Source organism: Lepidochelys kempii, chromosome 12 (genome assembly GCF_965140265.1).
Source record: "Lepidochelys kempii isolate rLepKem1 chromosome 12, rLepKem1.hap2, whole genome shotgun sequence".
NCBI lineage: Eukaryota > Metazoa > Chordata > Testudines > Cheloniidae > Lepidochelys > Lepidochelys kempii.
The window spans coordinates 11670871-11690296 of record NC_133267.1 but is presented as its reverse complement, the minus strand read 5'-3'; the positions used below and the strand labels follow the sequence as shown (position 1 = coordinate 11690296).

At 41.7% G+C, this 19426-nt stretch overlaps 1 protein-coding gene across 1 annotated transcript in view; it reads left to right on the top strand.

The window, feature by feature from the left end:
- The first annotated feature begins 8887 nt into the window (after positions 1 to 8887).
- Positions 8888 to 19426, top strand: part of MMP2 (matrix metallopeptidase 2) — a 50415-nt gene continuing 39876 nt past the window's right edge. Inside the window, exons 1-4 of the mRNA XM_073307587.1 lie at positions 8888 to 9211; positions 13587 to 13813; positions 15753 to 15901; positions 18042 to 18170. Coding sequence (XP_073163688.1) covers positions 9059 to 9211; positions 13587 to 13813; positions 15753 to 15901; positions 18042 to 18170 — 658 coding nt within the window. The 5' untranslated portion in view covers positions 8888 to 9058. The remainder of the gene's footprint in view (positions 9212 to 13586; positions 13814 to 15752; positions 15902 to 18041; positions 18171 to 19426) is intronic.

The window sequence follows — 19426 nt, the reverse complement described above, 5'->3', positions numbered from 1 at the left end:
AATGTGCATTGCCAAAGAGCCACAATACTACATCAGCAGCCCCCCATCAGCTCCTCCCCTCCCCCCACTCCTAGCGCCCCCTGCCCACTTGCAGCCCCGCCGATCAGCATCTCCCCGTCCCTCCCCACACCTCTCAATCAGCTGTTTCGTGGCATGCAGGAGGCTCTGGGGGGAGGGGAAGGAGCGAGGACACAGTGGGCTCAGGCCCATGTTGAAGCCTGTGCTGTCAGGTCTTTACTTTTACTGCTATTTCTGCATGCTAGATTTAAGCTCACCTGGGTATGCCCACCTGAGCTACATCCACCCTTCCCACTGTAGTGTAAACATACCCTTTGTTTCACATAGCAGCTTATCTAGCAGCAAAGTCAGGCTGCTTTTCTTTAAATGAGGGTGCACCTGTATGGTAAAAAGGATTCAATTGCTACCCTGGCTGGATTCTGAGATGACGATGATGTACATATCAATATTCAATCTCACAGTGCTGCACAGTAGCTGTTCAATTTATTATTTCTTTAATTAATTGTTCTTATAGAAAAACGATTGTTCTGGGTAATTTCATAGACTCACCCTTGCGTTGTGTCCCCTTCATGGGGTTTTTGGAAAGTTTCCACCTCACAGACCTCATGATTTAATATTTTTAATAGGCTTTTGCACTTACTGGACTTCTGGGCCATTTGTAAGTAGGGCCTGTCAGCTTATGGTAAGTACGCATCATCGAAGAGACATGATTGCTGTTGCTTCTGTTAATAAATTAATGACCTACTGTGCATAACATCTAAATTATCAACAAAAAACTCCATGCCCTTTGAACTCCCTGTTGCTTTATCACACTTGTCCATATGATGGCACAGGAACTACATATCCTGTAAAACAGAGACTTAAACGTAACTCCACCCACCAATAGATCCCTATGGAGGAGGCATGCCCTATGCTTCATAATTAGGGGTTTGACCTGATTTTCTACCCGTTATGGATTTCTACCTCCTTCCCTGGATTTTGCAAACCCTAGCTCAAGACTCCTTCCCATCCAGGATTAACCCTGCTTCTATAGCTCTACCTCTGACCATAGTCGATCCTAAACTGTCAGACCTTCCCCCAGGCCCTTTCCCAGTGAGAGGGAGCACTCTCCTGCCAAACTGAGCTCTTTCAGGTACTTATACCTCCTAGGCCCACCTCCTTAGTCCAGGAGGCAATCAGTTAATCACCTCCCAGTGTGGAGCATCCCTAAGTAGGTTCTCTCTGGCCTTGCAAGTGATGGGGATTAAGCCCTGTCACATACCTCCCCTTCTTCTCCTTACTCAGTCCTCACTGGGCCACATTAACATCCATATTTCAGACTGTTCTGCATTCTCACAAGCTCCTTCTTCATCTGGTCCACTTCCACAAGCAATTGCTCCTTTTCCTCCTGGGCTTTCCATTTGGTGTCTTTCATAGCATCAAGTTCTCTTCACTACTCCTCTGTGGGGAAGGGAAGGAGGCTTCCCATGTCCTCTCCTCTGAAGGCTGCATTTGTGCCCCACCCACAGCTTTGTTCTCCTCCCAAGTTTCAGAAAAGGCCTCCACCACCAACTCCTGTTCACTTAGGATTGCCAATAGAGTCCGCCTAACATCACCTGGATCCTCTCATGGGCTCTTCACTGTCAGCTCTAGGCGCCCAGGGGTCATTTCCCTGGGCACTGACGCCTCAGGGAGATTTGCATCAGTGGACATAATTATTTCATTCCACTCTCCTTTATCCTTGCCCAGATGGGTTTGCTGAGCACTTGTCATTGTCTCCAGTAACAGCTGTGCTGCAACCTGCCTTCTAGGCATTCATGCCCTCTGCTTCCCCTACATTTCTTCTTTTCAGCATCTCCACCTCTTCAAAGGGCAAAATCTTTTTATGGGGCCCACGTCTCCACAACAAAAGCAATTAAGCCTTGTCTATCTTCCAGCCACTGGCAGAGTTTCTTTGGCTCTTCCCCTGATTCACCTCGGCAACTCACCCCAGCAACTTTTCCCCCTACTTCACCCAAGGGAAGCTCTTCTTAGATGTCCCATCTGTCCATTCCATAACATCTCCTTGGCTGAGTCTCCAGTCCTTTGGGTCCCGCCTGTCTACTCGGTGTGGTAGCCATTGCTGTCTCTTTCCCAGACGATCTGTGAGCCTCACTGAGCTGCTAAAGCTGCTTTACAGTCTCAGTCCTCCCCAGAAATGGGTGTATGAAATTCAGTGTCCGTATCTGTCCCTCTACACACCAAGGAAGAAGGGCAGCAGCACCAAAAAACTTCCTCCTTGTATTCTGATTTTCTCTCTCTTTTCTTCGTTCACGGTCCATCCCTTCTTTCCCCTTATTCCAGGTGCCATTCAGACACCATTTCTGGTACCACGTGTAAATGTATTTCCTGTTCTGGCAGCTGCTTACCCAGTTTCGAGGATAAGGCCCAGTCAATCCCTTCTCTGGACTCCCTTGCTCGGTCTGCTGAGGCTCAGCCTCTGACCAAATCAGACACAATTAAGCCCCCTTCTGGGGTTTGGTCCTAAACCAGAACTTCCTTTGCCCCTCCTGGGCTTGGCTTCACACACACACGGTCATTCTCCCATCCTGGGCTCACCTCCAAACCCAAACAGTAAATCTTTTGCCCCTCCCTGGCTGGACCCCCTTTTTTAGCTTTCTGGCCACCCAAGCTTTATTCTATCTATTTAGTGATTTCTTATGCGTTCATTGCTGTCACATCTTGGTGAGCAATCTAGACAGAATGCAAAATGGATAATAAATCAAAACATAGGGTGACACCTTGTCATTGCTGAAGTCAACAGCAAAACTCCCATTGACTTTGGGGGGGCCAGGATTTCAGTCATAATAGAAAAGGCCTTAACCTTTGATTAATTGAATTGCCAAAAATTCATTTCTAATTCAAGGACAAGCTGACAAACTGATTCCATTCTTGTCGTTTGGACCTAAATTCCAGAAACTAAAGGAAAAGAAAAACAACAACTGCTGTTGCTACTTTAAATGCTGTAAGCCAGATCCGGTGACAACCATTGTCTTTTCCCTCCGGTTTCCAATAGTTTAAAAAAGACTACCTTGTGTGGTAGTCGGAAGCTGCACATTTGCATGTTGGCATATTCAGTACAAAAGCAATGGCTTGAGCCAGTAACAGTGCAGGGAGAAAAGAGTTGCAAATAAGAGGGAAAATGAAGGGATTGAGAAGTTAAGGCTTATTATGTGTTGGAAAGGATCTATCACACAGCAAGCAATACACATTCTGTATTTAGATGAGCTCACTTGGCTTCCGTGTATACTGGTTTTGCTCCAGTTATTTTTTTTAAACTCACATTAGAGCTGCTGTCGCTAATCACTGTCTCCTGGAGGCAGTTCTCCCCTAACAGATAAACTGTTAGTATTAAGTTTTCCTCTGTTGAATATTCCTGTGTCAGCACTTGTCAGCCACAATGAACTTGCATTGTTCCTGTTACACTCAGGATAAAGCGGACTTCAGACATATATTAGGCATCATAGAGACAGCGGCAGTGGGTAGATAGATGGATCATATGCAGCTTGGAGAGGGTGGAGCACTGGGCTGGCAGTTCTCTAGTGGCCCTCTCAGTGCTAGATTCTGGCTGCGCTTTGTGCTAGGCAGTGGAAAAAGAGGTGGTGTACAGAGTGTCGGCTTCTCTTCTCTGCCTCTGTCAGCATCCATGCCTGGCCTTTTCCTCTGGCTCCTTGACTTCCCTGGTCCTTCTGAGCTCCTTCTCCCTGGACAGGGGAAGGAGAAAGAACTGAGGAGCAGGACCAGAAGAAGTTATAGAACATGATCAACATGCAGCAGAAGGAGCCATGTAGCAGCCACAGGGAACAGGGAAAGAGCTCAGGAGCAGGGAAGCTGGTAGCTGGGAAGTGTTCGAGAACACAGTTGAGCGATGCAAGCATGGGGGGAGATTAAGTTGGCAGGGCAGGAGGCAGTTCACTAGTGTAGCTGGACAGGACCCTAGAGGTTCCTCTGCTGCCCAAGAATTGCTAGTCCTGCTTTTCTAGCCTTCCTGCGATTGTTTCCCTAACTGTTCGGGAGCCTCTGTCCTACTAACCGGCTTACCCTGTGTTCCAGGGCATTCCCCTCTCCTTCCCCTATCTACCTGGGAACTTAAACAGCCCTCATTTCTGTTATAAATGAGCATCTCTCAACTAATTACAATGTAACAATTACAAATAAAGTCTCAAATGTTGCTCCTCTTCCTACAGCTTCTCCTCCTAGTCCCAGTCCAATCTAGGCAGCTTTCCCAGTCCAGCCCCTTAAAAGAAGAGGGCCTGCCACTGTCAGAAGCCTCCCGCACACATATCTACCCTGTTCCCAGCATTGCCTGCCTCACTGTGACTTGGATTTCGCCCCACTCAGAGCTATTTCTTCCTGGAGGAATAGGATCGGCCCCAGAATCCTGGATCTGAGAAGTGGAGCCACCTGGTGCAGGGGGAGAGGAGGGAAAGGGAAATACAGGATTTACTCTCCCCACTACCCTAAATGTATGATTTACTTGAAAGGATATTGCGGCTAGTGTTTTGTTACTTTGCTTCCCAGGAGCCTCCCATATTTTAAAAAATATGGTGAGAGGATAGGAACCACAGAAGTGGGGTGAGGTGAACCCTACTTGTGATTTATAATGAGGCACAATGGGATGAGCTGAGACAGGAGCATCCACCTAAACATCGTGTTTCCTTGTTCTTCTCAGCAAGTTTCACCATATTCAGTTCAGGCAATACTGAGGTTCCACCAAGTTCATCTCTGGTGTTACCCCACTGATTCCAGTGGTTTTAAGAAAGGGATGGATTTGGCCCACTCTACAAAAGAGAAGGGTGCTGCCATAAATAACTATTTACTATAAATGCAACCATTTTAACATTCTGATTTTTGAATTATGTGGGCCCATAAAACACAAACTTTTAAAAACCACAACACATTCCTAGGTTCCAAGGCCAGAAGGGACAATTGTGATCATCCAGTCTGACCACTTGCTAAGGAAGTTAGATTGGAATTTAAGGAGGCCAGAAATAAACAAACAAGTTGGAATTTGGCCAGAATATGGCAAACACTTGTTGAAAAGCATTGCCATAGGATTTTTAACAACAAAAGTGGCTTTTGTCTTACAGCAGTTCTTACAACATAGCGAGTGCCCTTTCACACTATTCTGGATCACTACTGATTTCATACTGACTTAGAAGGAAGAATGTCATTCACTGAAACATTAGCATCATCTCCAAATACCCAGTATTCTTCTGTTTATTAAGGTTCCTAATTTAACATAAGTTGCTGAACAGCTCACCAGCTGAAGTGGTGGAATGTATCTGTTCAACTAATGTCAAAGGTTAGAAGCAACATTTCAGAACAAAGTCTGTGACATCTTTGTTGCCATGTTAATTCAAAGAGGGATTATATAGGGGAATTCATTTCAGTGGGAACCTTCAGCAACACCTGTTGTCAGTGCTGTTGGGAAACAAAAGGGATTTTTCAAACTGCAAGGGATCTCACATTACACTCATGAGTTTCCTCATTCCTTTCTGATGCTATATTAATCAAAATGCAATGAGAATGCCTGAGCACTCATGTTTCAATAAGGGTTATGAGGGCAACTAGAATGTGCCAGGAAATATTCAGTTTTAAATGGCTGGCGTTACAATACCCTTAGAAAATGAAATACACTAAGCTATATTAAATTAATGTTAAGGGTTCCATGAAAGTCAGAAAATCCTTATGTAATAAGACTATCATAACACCCGACCTATTGCAAAATGTATCTGTAGATGGAGGATCTCAGAATCCTGAATCACGGATCCTAAAATTTCTACCAACTTAATTAGGGACAAATTAGCAAATGTAACTTGGGATTTCTTAGTTGTTGTTCTTTTATAACTGCATGAGGCCAGATATAAATAGGACCTGCCATTACAAACAGAAGACAAAAGCTGCCCTCCTCAATTTAGCATAGGGCTGTGGAAAATGGGTCCATATTTTTTGTATTGGTGTTTGTGCAGAGTTTAGTGACATGTCCTTGGAGAATGTGGGCATTCAAGGAAAAGTTAAACTGGGAGGTGTAGTTCCAAACTGGACCAGTGGAGGGAACCGTTCATTGTAACTCCTGTGTGGCAGACCAACTGCAAGGCATACAGAAGCATGAGAGGAAATGAAATGAAGAGGGTGTGGAGGATGTAGAGAGGCAAGTGGCCCTCTCAGCATGGCTGGAGGACATCTCCTGAATTGGGTAAATTGTTGGACAGTCAGAGAAGCCCTGTGCAAAGGAGAATTAGGGCAAATCAAGATTCAGAAGAGCTCTGTATAGAAAGGGGAGCTCCAGTACCCACTCTCAGATATTAGCAGGCTATGCAGGGATCTCCTCCCCTCAGCCCTGCTCCACAAAGACCTCATGGCAGCAGCTCCTGGACTGCCCTTCCCCTTGTGGTGGTTCAGCACTTCCTCCTATGCTCCTATTCCTCCAATGGCTGCTCAGCTCCTGAAGTTTGGTTTTTCCTGAGGGAAACTAAGCTCATTTCATGACAGTAGCACTCACTGAGACAGAAGCTCCTTCTATGGATTTCACATGGAACCCCATGACCACAGTGAGATACACATGGCAATTTCCTGCATATCCTTGGGAGACCTTATTGAATTAAGTTTAAGTATATTTGGGGTCCATTGTATTCAATGCAAAAGTTATGTATTATTGTGGGCCAGGATTTCACATAACTTTTCTAGGGGGAGATGTGATGTGAGGTCTGTGAGTTCAAAGACTATACTAAAAATATGCCAGAGCAGAATGGACTTTTGAGACACTAAATGTGAAGTGGATTACCTGAGGACTACCCAGGGAGAGATTAATGCAAATTCCCCACCTGTGGTTATACAAAAACTCAGCCTTTCGAAGCTACACCCTGAAGAGTGGGTCATTGTCTGCTGATCAATGGCCAAGATCAAAGGCCTGAGCTGTATAAAGAAACAGCTGCTTCGTCCAGCCTTTGTTTTGGCTCTGAATATAAGATCGTTATGAACTTGTAACTACAAGCAAACCACGTGGGTTTTGGAGGACTGGCATCTGCCAGAACCTGAGGTTGGAGTTGGGATGACCTCTGGCAAGCTTATTATTGTGTCTACAGGTTATTTTATTGTTTTAATATGTTTTCTCTGTAATGCTTTCACCTTAAGAATAAATGTGCTTGCTTAGGAAGAGCTATGTGGTGACCTGTGCCTGCAGGCAATACACTGGGCATAAACTCTGGAGAGAAGAGAAAGTGCACAGCTGGGAATATCACAATGTAAAGCAGGAAACTCTGCAGCCTGGAAAACCCCTGTATCGTAGGGAGAGAGTTGCAAGTCTTGGCCCAAGAGAGGTGGCAGCTGGCCACAGGAAGCCTGAGAGTGGGTGCCATTGGTGAACCACAGAGGGCAAGTATAGGTGCAGTTGCCCTGAAACTGTGGCCCGATTATAAGAGGGTTGTGTTCAGAGACATGGTAAAAGCCCCTTATTCTTTCTGTTGGCATGCAGTTAGCACAATGGCTTGGCAATAGAGCAGATACAAAATGTCCAATACAAAAACTTTTTGTGAACAAATTCCCATTTTTCAAACAGCTGCACTTGGCAAAAAACACAAGTTCCAGGACATCCTGCAAAAATTGCATTCAGTCGTAATTAGTATGATGCCAATGCAATCTCTGTGGTGCCATTTGGATCACAGGAGCACTGGTGAACACTTTGCGGGCTGTTTCACATTGAACAGAACATATTTTGCGGTTTTCTGTTGATTAGAGTGCACACAGTATGCAGTATTACCAAACCCAGGCATTCAGCATCATGAGTCAGGCCCCAGAAGCCATGAGATTAAAAAAAACTCACGATTTTTAAACCAAATTATGGGTTCTTTTAGGTTTTTTTATTCCGAGCCTTTAGAGGACACTTGGGTCACATCTTCAAGTTTTTCTCTGCAAGCATAAGGCCTAGAAATTTATTTTTATTTTAAATAAAAGCTGAGATTCACACCTAAGCCTGTCACTCCAGGAGCTGGGTCTTTAAGAAAATCGTTGAATATCATGAGACTTGTGATAAAACCATGAGAGTTGGCCGCACTGTGCATGAGATAAAAATGAAAAGTACCCAGGAGTGTGGCCAAGTGAGGTTGCACTGGTAGAGTTACACCGATGGATAAAATCCCTAGCATAGACAAGGTCTGGATCCCACTGCATCCACATGAGATTGCTATTGTATCTGCAAAATCAGCCTGAGTGTAACTGTACTGAGAGGAGGAGAGAATGTACTTTGCTTTCAGCGGACAAAGCCACATGTCGGTTATACAGGTTATCCCAAAGGAGTGTTGATCAAAATTTTATATCACATACTATGTGTTCTGTACATGCCAGAGAGGGAGTCCCAATGAGTCCTGTGTGCATAGATCCATGGTTCATGTAGCCTGACCAGGAGTGTAACAAGACTTCTCTCTCCTGTGTTGGTGTACAATCTAACTCCAAATGTAGCCCAAAATGTTTACTAAAATGCACCCTAATGTATTGAGACACACAGGACTGAAGCATGTTTGGGGCAAGAAAATAGTTTGAACAAAATGATGCAAATACCAAACTTTAAAAAAAATCCTTAGGCTTTTATTTTTAAAATTTACTAACCATGCATATGATACCTCATCAGCAATTAATCTTCAGTCAGATTTTGTTCCCAGTTGCACTTGGGCAAACCTAGGGCTTGAATGTAATTAAATGAGGGCAGAATTTGGCCTTTTGTCTCTTTCAGCCTAAATCACTATATCTGCCTGTGGCTACCTTAAAATCACAGCAAATCACATCTGGTAACTGCCCTTTTTCTCATGTTTCCACTGGTTTTCAGACTTCCTCTTGTGGTAGCTTGAGACTGCGCATCTGGATGTTTTAAACATACAAAGGAATTGCTAGAGCAAGCAAAAGGGGAAACGGTGCAGAGAGTTAAGATGTGCCGATAAGCAACTGGTGGACTGTGCAGCTAAAGTGACCGACAGTCCGTGAGGAGAAATCTCTTTGCAAAGAGGGTAACTCGAGTTCAGGCAAAATGAAGACTCACATTGTTTTTAGCCTTTTTGCCTTCATTTTTAAAGTACTCGTGCTCCAGTTATATTTTTTTCACCAAATTTTAGCTGCACCTTCCCCAATCATTAAGTTTCCTGGAGACAGCTCCCCCAAAACAGACAAAGAACTAGCAGTGGTAAGTTTTGGTTTTTGCTTCAGATTGATATTGTTGTTCTCCATAGCAGATGTTTCTTTCTGGTTTCAGCTGAGACTAGGGAGTGACTGACTGTAGCCTTTTCTCTCTAGAGTCTCTGGAAGGGAGAGCTGGTTAACAAGGATATCAGCTTTCATATGCAAAAGCTAGAGCCAAATAATGTTTCCTCTCTTAAAATTTTTAAAGCCAGAATGGAGAGTCTTTTTTTCCCCCACTCTGAAGTCTGAATATGTCAGAAGAATACTTTCATTAATTGCTGTGACTTTCACTAAAGTGGTAAAAGGAGGGGAGGGGGGAGGGAAATAGATAAATTTAAATTCAAAGTAAATAAAATGGAATAGAAAAATATAGGAAAACACTTACATAAACCTGAACTTATTGTTTGCAGTTTCCACAGCTTTTCAAAAGTTTGTTTTCCCTGTTGTTTACTATGCGTTGCATAAGCACAGCTTTAAGGGACAATTATAGCTAAAAGCTGTTCTGAGCTTCAAAGAAGATAATGACTAGTTCTAACTTTGCAATATACTTTCCTAAGCCAAATTCAATCCAGAACAAAGGAAAGAGTTTGGGATTTCTGAATTTGACACTAGCAAGTTATGGATATGTAGGATTTTATCCTAACCTTATTGTAACCCTGTGGACCTTCTTAAAATGATATAATGGGGAAATCCATTTTCGGGGAGACTGAGATAGATTATCCTTATTTTAGCATATAAATTATAGACATTTCTCTTCTTCAACAGTAAATCCATTTTAAGGAAGATTGAGATAGATTATCCTTATTTTAGCATGTAAATGATAGAAAGTTGGTCCCTCTTTCTTTAGGAGTTGATGTGCATCTCAGGGAAACTTGCCAGGCAGAAGGGAGGTTTGGGGACAAGGGGTGGAGAATTTCCAAAAGGGGGTGGAGATGTTAGCAAAAGCAAGCTAACTGACCCAAAATAGCAATTTCCAGTCTTGGCTCTCACAGGACAAATCACCAAAGGTTTTACTGACCTTGGCAGCATGACAATGGGTCATATATTTCTAACGGTACCTCAACTGTTCTTAAATACTCTCTCCATTTTGTTAGACACAGTCAGGCTTTTATTGAATAACGGTAATCATCTCATCTGCATTTCATTCAGCAAACTGATTTATTGTGTATATTCCAAGGAAAATCACCGGCTGCTTGAATGTGTGAGTTCTTCTTGGTTTCTCTTGTAGTATTCCTAGATAATGCTACATGACTAGGTTTTCCTTGGGCCTTGGATCTGAGTAAACTTACAGCTCAGAATCAGAACCTAGATCAATATTTTGCAGCTGGACTCTGTTTCTATGATGGCCTGAATCAAAACCCCAGAGAACCACACTTCCCTCCTGACTTTGAGAGAGGTGAATTTTGTAGCTCAGGCCAAGATATAATTTACATTACTAAAAGCCTGTTCTCATAGAGAAGCTGGCTGTGTTCATTTCTCTTCAACCCTAACTCCATTGTAGGGAAGATTGATATGGGTTATCCTGATTTATATTTTAGCTAGTAAATATTTTTATTGTGCCTCTTTGGTCTTATTGTTCAGCTATGTCCCAAACTATAGTATATGGGAACAGAAGCACCCTGCCCCTTCAGACTGCCTATAAACTTTTGCCCCATACACCCTAGTTTTGAGACCATGGCACATATTTGAGAGTTAAGGACAGAGGCATGATCAGGATATTTACATGCCAATATGAAAATCAGGATAACCTATCCCAAGTGCTGATATGGGTAAAATGTGGTGTTGAACCATTTCACATGAAGCTAATAGGCCCCATTAACTATGCTCTGGTGGAAGGAACCTCATGGTGGCAGAACAGCATGAAGAATTTGCATAAGATTTGTTTGTTAATTTATATGCTGATGCAATGGTCTCCAGAGCAAAAATGCCACCTCAGACTTGTGTCTCATCAAATCTTATAGCTAAGCAGGGTCAAACCTGGTCAGTACTTGAATGAAGCATCTTCAGAGGAACCCAAGTTGTTGCACAAAGTTAGTATATTGCAACCTTCCTTCTGAGTCAACAGTGAACTATTTCCTTGGCACGGTGATATGGGGTGCTGAGTTGGTGGACGTGCCAGCTTTCTGATGAGGTCCAGGCCCTGACCACTTTTAGTCATTAAAAAATCCCTTGCTACTTTTTACTGTTGTAGGGATGTTTGCCCTGGTATCTTGTTTAAACTCAATTAGAATAACTGTATTCTAGCTGCCATGTTTTCTGTTGGTTTAGGATGGTTCTTCACTTTTTGAATACAGCACATACCCTGCCTTCCATTCTACAATGTGTGTCAGGAATGGCTGAAATGATCCTTTTATACACGCACACAGAACCTGCACAGGGATTTGCAGACAACAGACTTCAACATGGAGTTCCACTGAAGTCAATGAGTCTGTTTCTACACAAAAGTAAAGGTTCCCCAAGGATCACTTTGTGAGATCAGGGCGATTAGTTTGTAGCTAGTTTGTCAAGGCATTTGGGATCTTTGGATGAAAGTTATGGTCTAAATATCAATTAGTCATTATTATTATTACAGATGTACCCAAACCAATATCCTCAATATGTATCTGAACACCATCAAACTTTAATAGGGATATCCATTCCCAAATTGGAACATAGTACCTAATCCAAATCTCATAGTTGGTCCAGTTTCTGTTATAAGCCAAACCAGTCCCCCAGGTCTGAACACCTTGAGCTGTGAAGATTAGGTAGGGCTTTTGAAATCGATCTCTGGATCCAAATTTTGAAGCTAAGCCCTCTAATTATAATTTAAATTAACAGCCTTTTGTGTACCCACTTCTGTTTGCTTTGCATCCTATAATAGCGTGCACTGTATGTATTAGAAATAGTTTAAAGTCTTCTAAAAGCTCCAGGGGGGGAAAGGAGAGTATTTTGAAAGGGGAAATGAAGGATCAAGTTTTGAAACTCAGAATAGGACTGCTACACAATGTTTTATGTATTATTTTATGGCAGCTTCCACAATATGGTAGGTGATTTCCAGACATTCAAACAGGGATGGTCTCTGCCCCAAGAAGCTCACAGTGAGACAGACCAGGAAATTATGGGTTAGGGTAAGGGAAGCATAAAATAGGGATTTGCTTTTTTGGTTGGTAGGTTGGTTAGTTAATTCTATGCGTATACACATTTGGGGGAGGAAAACACATACCTTAAAAGGATAATCATAACAACGATGGTATGCCTAATTCTTGTGTTAAACAGAAGTATCCAGTTAATCAGCATACAGATGAATGGTAGGACTTCTTAACTGGGATGATTGCTAGGAAACAGACTGAGTGTAATACACGTCAGTGATTAGACACAACAGGCCACAAAAGGCATGCCCTCATCCATTTTAAATGGAAAGTTATTTCCAAGTGATAAGCGAAGCAAACCAGTACCTTACATGCCTTTTTGTTCTCTTCATGTGTTTTAACCGTACAAGGGCTGATGAATGAATCAAATTTATGAAAATAGAGTTGTTTCTATAGAACAATGTAGAGGAAACACAGTGAGAAGGAAAAATGGGTAAGTGCTGCCCTTTGTGTTTCTTTACAATTCATCATGAAGCCTGAATGTTGTTTCTTAAAGAAAGACTACTTTGTGGCCTGTTTGTTACCATGGACCTATCGGGAAGGTCAAGGTTAGTCTTTCCTTGTTCTGTTAGAGGAGGTTTCAGAGATGTGGATTGTGCGCTTCTCATATTTGATTGTATGGGGGGAACAGTAAGTGAAGCTTTAGCAGACTTCTTTTCTTCCAACTGTTTCTCAAGCATTTGAGTTAAACAGAGAAACAAAAAACAAATCTAAAACCCCAGTCAGTTCTAACAGTCTGAATAAAAAGCACTTTCCCTCTTAATTAATATGGTTCCATTGGTTCCCATTGATATCATGACCTCAGAGTTCTTCAATCATCCATAGACTCTTCCAGGAAAAAAAGGATAGACTAAACCTGAAACTCTAAAGTATAAAACAAGCAGGTTTATACACAGTAAAGAAACCCATAAAAGATGAACCCATCATTTCCTTTGTAGTTCATTTTTAATGCTTTGTGCTCTGCTTTTTATAAAGCAATTCATGAAATAAAGACAACAAAGTGTTCCAATATATTTCTAATAACTGGAACGACTGCTTAATTTAGCAGTATTTTGTGTCCCAGGAGGTCTGTGTCAACTAAGAAGATTATCTGATGTTGGTTGTTAACATAGTAATTTTAAAAAAAACCTTACAAAGTATAGACAGAAAAGTTAACATGCAGTGTCAATAATTGTAGGGATGTCTCTCCGGTTGCAGAGTTTTGAAATCTTTGTTACTCTGTGTGTTTTTTTTCCTTTTCCTTTTTTAAAGCAATACCTGAATACATACTATGGGTGCCCAAAAGACAACTGCAATTTATTCGTGCTGAAAGATACTTTGAAGAAAATGCAGAAATTCTTTGGGCTGCCTGAAACAGGAGATCTGGATCAAAACACTATTGAGACGATGAAGAAGCCCCGCTGTGGTAATCCAGATGTGGCTAATTATAACTTTTTTCCAAGAAAGCCAAAATGGGAAAAAAATCAGATAACGTACAGGTAATGCCTTAGCAATATTGCTTTTTCACAAACTTAGGATGCCTTGAGAATTGAAGTGCTGCAATGTGGCATTTAGAAATGGAAGAATTTTCTGGTGGCCTGAGCTCCAGACTTTGAACCAGGGATCTCCAAATTATAATCCCTTTGTGTGTGGACAACCACTGGAAAATGTCTGTGAATCCCCAGAACTTAAAGTTTAATGAACATTCATCCAAAATGTGTGCCATAAATTCAAGGAGAGAAAGGATTGTCTTGTTGTTAAAGTGGAGGAAATCTGAGTTTTATTTTGTTCTGCTGCAAACTTCCTCTGAAATTTTGGGCAAGTCATTTAATCTCACCTCTGTCTGTACAATAGGCATAATAGTATTCCTGACTGCACTGGATAATTATGGGGATAAACCCAACAGTGTTCAGAAACTATGGCAATGAAGACCAGAAGCTACTAAAACAAAGGCATTAAAATTATTTCCTTTTTACTGCTCTTTAGTGTTTAATCTTAAGATTTTTCATCCAGTCAGGGACCTGAAGGAATACCATGTGACTTTAGTAACTCATCGTAAATAAGGAATAATGAGTAGTCAATAGTGGAAGTAAACAGTTTTCAAACAACATGGAGGCTGAACATTTTTCACCCAAGTGTGAATACTTATGAATGACAAGGCCCTTACAGATCCAGACTGGTTCATGAAAAACTTGCAAAGGTGAGGGAAAGAGGGAGAAAGGATTAATATTCCTCACAACAATTTGACCAGCTTTATTTATGACTGTGAGGCATTCTGTCTAAGAAGCAGCAAACGTATTTCATGGATGATAAAACCACAAAGAATTACGGTCCGATCCTGCTCCTGTTTAAATCAATGGCCAAACTCCCACTGACTTCAGTTGTCCAAGATGAGGCTCTTAATGAGGGGATCAGAAATCCTCACAGATTCCTCCTAGCTGCTTTTCTGTGTTCATCCTTCTTTGGCTGGGGGCGGGGTGGGTGGGTGTCAGAGCATCCTTCATAGTGTGAGTAGCCCAGCGAACTCTGGAGAACATTGTGGTAGATTTGCAGGCCTTCTTTTGCTGTTGTGCTCCAGATGATATCATCCCACTGCAGTAATCCCAGACACAAAGCCAATCCAGTAACCACAAGAAGCCGCACAGTGTTGGAAGCTTTTCTTTAGCAGGAAGATCATTGTCTGAAATGAGATGCATGAATAAGTCCCGGTCAGCATAAATCAAGATGAAGAAAGAGGTGCACTTGTGAGCTGTCCCTCTATTTTATGTGCTTGTGTCTCCCCTTCTCAGTCTTCTCGGTCTGTACCGCATCCCTGATGGCAGGGTTGCTGGGCATACCGGCAAGGAATTAACTATCATTTAGTCGACCCAGAACATGACTAAAAACAATAAGGTGATTTTTAAGCTTAAGGGGCAAAGTACCCATTTTTGGAGCTCCAAATTGCTTCTGGTAGTTAGGAGGCTCCCAAAATTCTGATGACTCAGTGCGTGCTTGTGTACACATATGTCTAATAGGATGATATGACTGGAAGGACCTTTAATTCTAGTGACGCAAAATATTGTCAGCTATGGCTCTTCCAGTATGCCAGCTCTGACATACAATTCATATTCTTAGTTCAGAGTGCATTAAAAATGTAAGTACTGCAGACACAGGTCAAATCACCGCTTATGTATGATGCTGTTTCCTGCAGTGTCCTCATTCTTAAAGGAAATATCACTAACTCTCTGGCAGATTATTAGAGATTGTTCCCAACAAATTCTCAATACCCCTGAGCGTGGGGAATGTCCCCATCTTTTTTGCACAGTTGGCACCTCCCTTTACCAAAGGACTTAATTTCACTGGTACTTTCAATACTTTAGACAGCAAGCTGTAAAGATCAACACATTTATGTGTCGTTTAATTTCTGAGACGGTGATTTTTTTTCCTTTTACCTTTAAGGATTTTAGGGTATACACCGGATTTGGACTCTGAAACAGTAGACGATGCCTTTGCCCGAGCCTTTAAAGTCTGGAGCGATGTCACACCACTGTCATTTTCCCGAATTAATGATGGAGAAGCGGACATTATGATTAATTTTGGACGATGGGGTATATTTTCTATTTTTACATATGCCTTTGGTTTTCTTCCTTCCATTAATCCTCAGTATTGGAATGACCTACCTTCAAGTGAGCACTCCAATGAGCTTTTCTGGCAAACCATGACCTAGTTTCCACTTGGTTTGTACAGACTATGTCAGATTTCACAAAGGGGTGTGCGTGTGTGTGTGCATACACATACACCTTTGATTTAGCTGTTACAAGAGAATTGCTAGGGGACAAAAAGTATTTCTTAATTTAAACTATCAGTAATAGAAACTGGGAAATATTGGGCCAGATCCTTAGCGGATGTGAATTGGCATAGGTCCACTGAAGTGAATGGAATGATATTATACTGTTAATTTATAGATCTCTGCTAGGTTTTCAAACGTCTTCAAAGGTTATTTGCAGAGGGTAGACTATTCTAATACTCCTAGACACTACAGATGAATTGGGACATGGCATCTGAACTTCACACTTAGCCTCTATTTACTTTTATGGGCTGAACTGAGGCCCTTAATCCAAACATAGTTAGCTTTGGGGAGTTCCGAAATCTAGATCTGAACAGCAAGTTGATCCAGACTTGCTCCAGTTTGATTTGTTAATTTTACTTCACACAGAAAGAGCCTGGGTTTCATAAGGGACCTCTGGCATTTTAACCAACAAGCTGTAGAGAGCCATATACTTTTTAATAAATATATTCACATGTTCAGTATTTTGGGAGACGGCATTTGGAACCAAAGGGAACAGCTCATGGAAAAGCTAAACTCTCTGAGGAGGTCTGTGTTTCAAGCTTGTTTTCTTTGCTTAAGTTAGTGATGGGTTAACCTCAGAAGGCTCAGAGATGGATAAGCACCCAAAATTTCTGATTCTTATCAGGCCTGTTTGGTCCACAAAACTGAAGTCTCACAAAATCCAGAGTGCTCATGCTGATTTTAGTACCTCTTGATTACAGCAGCCCAGAAATAGCACAAGAATTGCTTCCCCTATAGTATTTTATACTTAAGTATACAATATAGACATGTTTCAGTTCTTTGTAATCACTGTTCACGCCCCTGTGTGTCAGAGTCAAACTGGTGGGGACCCTATACAGCGTTTTGTTGTTGTTGTTCACAAGTTTTCTTAAACCAAGTCTTTACTGATGAAGACTAATGCCTGATACTTGGGAATATTGGGGAGAAGAAACTCCATTAATGTCAATGGAGTGAGGCCAGCACAAAATAGGTACAATGGAATAGAGACTCCAGCCTGCGTATTTAGGGCTTCTGTCAAATGGCAACACATCAGACCAAAAGGCTTTTAGTGATGTAACTGGAGACACTGGCAGCTTCGGTGGTCAGGTCACTGTGGTGAGAGAGCTGTGAATAACAGGGTTATGCCCTTGCCAGCTTGCGTTACCCAAGGTGGTGAGCTTCCAAGAAAAGCCTTCAGTGTAGTAACAGGAGAACTACTGAAAAGGCAGTTGCCCGGCAAGCGGGCTGAGGCTAGACATGGTTGATGTGGAAGTAGGATGGACTGAACCACAGACATCGGGACACTGAATAGGAGTCAGCTTTTCAGGGATTCGCTACTGAGAAAAATGAAGCTAATTTGCCTTCCTGTGAGCAGCACTGGTAGCCTGTGCAAAGAGAAGGGGACATACAGGGGAAGATAGCAGAGTACATTGCAAATTAATAGCTTGCTGTGTAACTGACTAAAGGAGCCTGCAAAGACAAATAGGTCCTCATGTCTGATGCTGTCAGTTGCAGACTGACAAGGACAGTTATATTCCTCTGAAAATATCACTTAACTACAATGTATATTTTACTGTTCTCACCAGTCAAAATCAAGAACATATCATGGATGTGTATAGCACAGTGTAATGTGTAAGTATCTCACAGAGCTTCACTAACTCCGGAGTACCTTCCAAATATCCTTAGTGCATATAAAGAAACATGCTGTAATACACACACTAATCTTGTGTGCTTTCTTTTTTATATGAAACAGTTTCCTCTCCTAGGGTCCAATCCTGCAAACTTTCTGCATGTGATGTATTCCCAGTGATGTCTTCATTGGGAATACCCATGTGACTATCTTTACTCATGACTGTGTTTGCAGGGTTGGGCCCATTATAACTTGTAAGTGCTACTCTTCTGTGTTCTTTCTTGTGCAGAGCATGGTGATGGATATCCATTTGATGGCAAGGATGGCCTCCTAGCTCATGCTTTTGCACCTGGGCCAGGTGTTGGAGGTGACTCCCATTTTGATGATGATGAACAGTGGACTCTGGGAGAGGGACAAGGTACCCAAACATTTTAATGTTTCAAAGCATTTGCAATATAGACTGCAGTGTCTTAAATGGTGGCCAGAGATCTGTTACTGAAATGACTTAAGCAGTAAATGCTAGAACAGAACTATGACTCTGGAAGCTGATGGTTATGCATTTTAATAATTTGAAATTCTGCTTTTATTGAAAGTTTATATAATTTTTTAGAAAAAGTTGAATATTTCTCCCCAAAATTAGAATTAATTATGGACCTGATCCTGCAAAGCTTTACTCATGTGAGCAGAGAGAAGTGAGTAAAGAGCCCTCAAAGCAGAAGGGCCAGGCCATGATTTTCAAGAGTGACTAGGGATTTTGAGTGCTTCCATTTTTGGGTCCCAACCACTGAGATACCTTTAAAGGGGCTTCCTTTTTAGAGGAAGAGAGCTCAGTGCTTTCTGAAAACTGGGCCTCTCTAAGTTGGACACCACAAATTAGTGATCACTTTTGAAAATGTTGCCCCATTATCTTCAGTGGGACCATTCAGATGAGTAAGGATTTGTCGGTTCATGTAATCTGTCAAAAGCTTCTGAGTTCTGAGCTCTGCAGGTTTATGACTTGAATTGAAATATAGATCCATATCAGGGCTGAGAAAAAACGGGACTTAGAGATGTCTGCAAGTTTGTCTTTTGGAGAATTAGGGGATGTTTTCTTTATGCAAACTATTGACCAAATACTGTTTGCCTTATACCTTGTGAACCAAACTCTGATCTCAATAAAATACTCACCTGAGGCATGCATGATTTGGCCATTTCTTTCACCTTTTAGAAGTAAATATTACTGATGTTTATTGTCATTTTTTCACTTTAATTTGACAAAAATAATAGTCTACTGATTATAATTCTTTGTGCCAGAAATTTAACAGGAATGGAAGCTCACAAAAGCAGAATTTAAAATGCATACTTATTTCTTTATTTCACTTCAAATTCAAAATTTCTGAAGTAATTTGTTCATTGGAAAAATAATTGAATCCTTATATCCTGGTAGTCAAGTTCCATCTCTTTTGGCTTTCTTCAAACTTTAGCAGAAGCAATAGATTTGTGGCTGTCATTATTTGACTGAATATTTGCCTAAGAGTAACAATGAACAGGAAACAATGAACAGGAAACTGTATTTGGATTTATTCTACAAATGGTCAATTTGTGATTGAGGTCTATAAAATTATGACTGGTATAGAGAAAGTAGATAAGGAAGTGTTGTTTACTACTTCTCATAACACAAGAACTAGGGGTCAC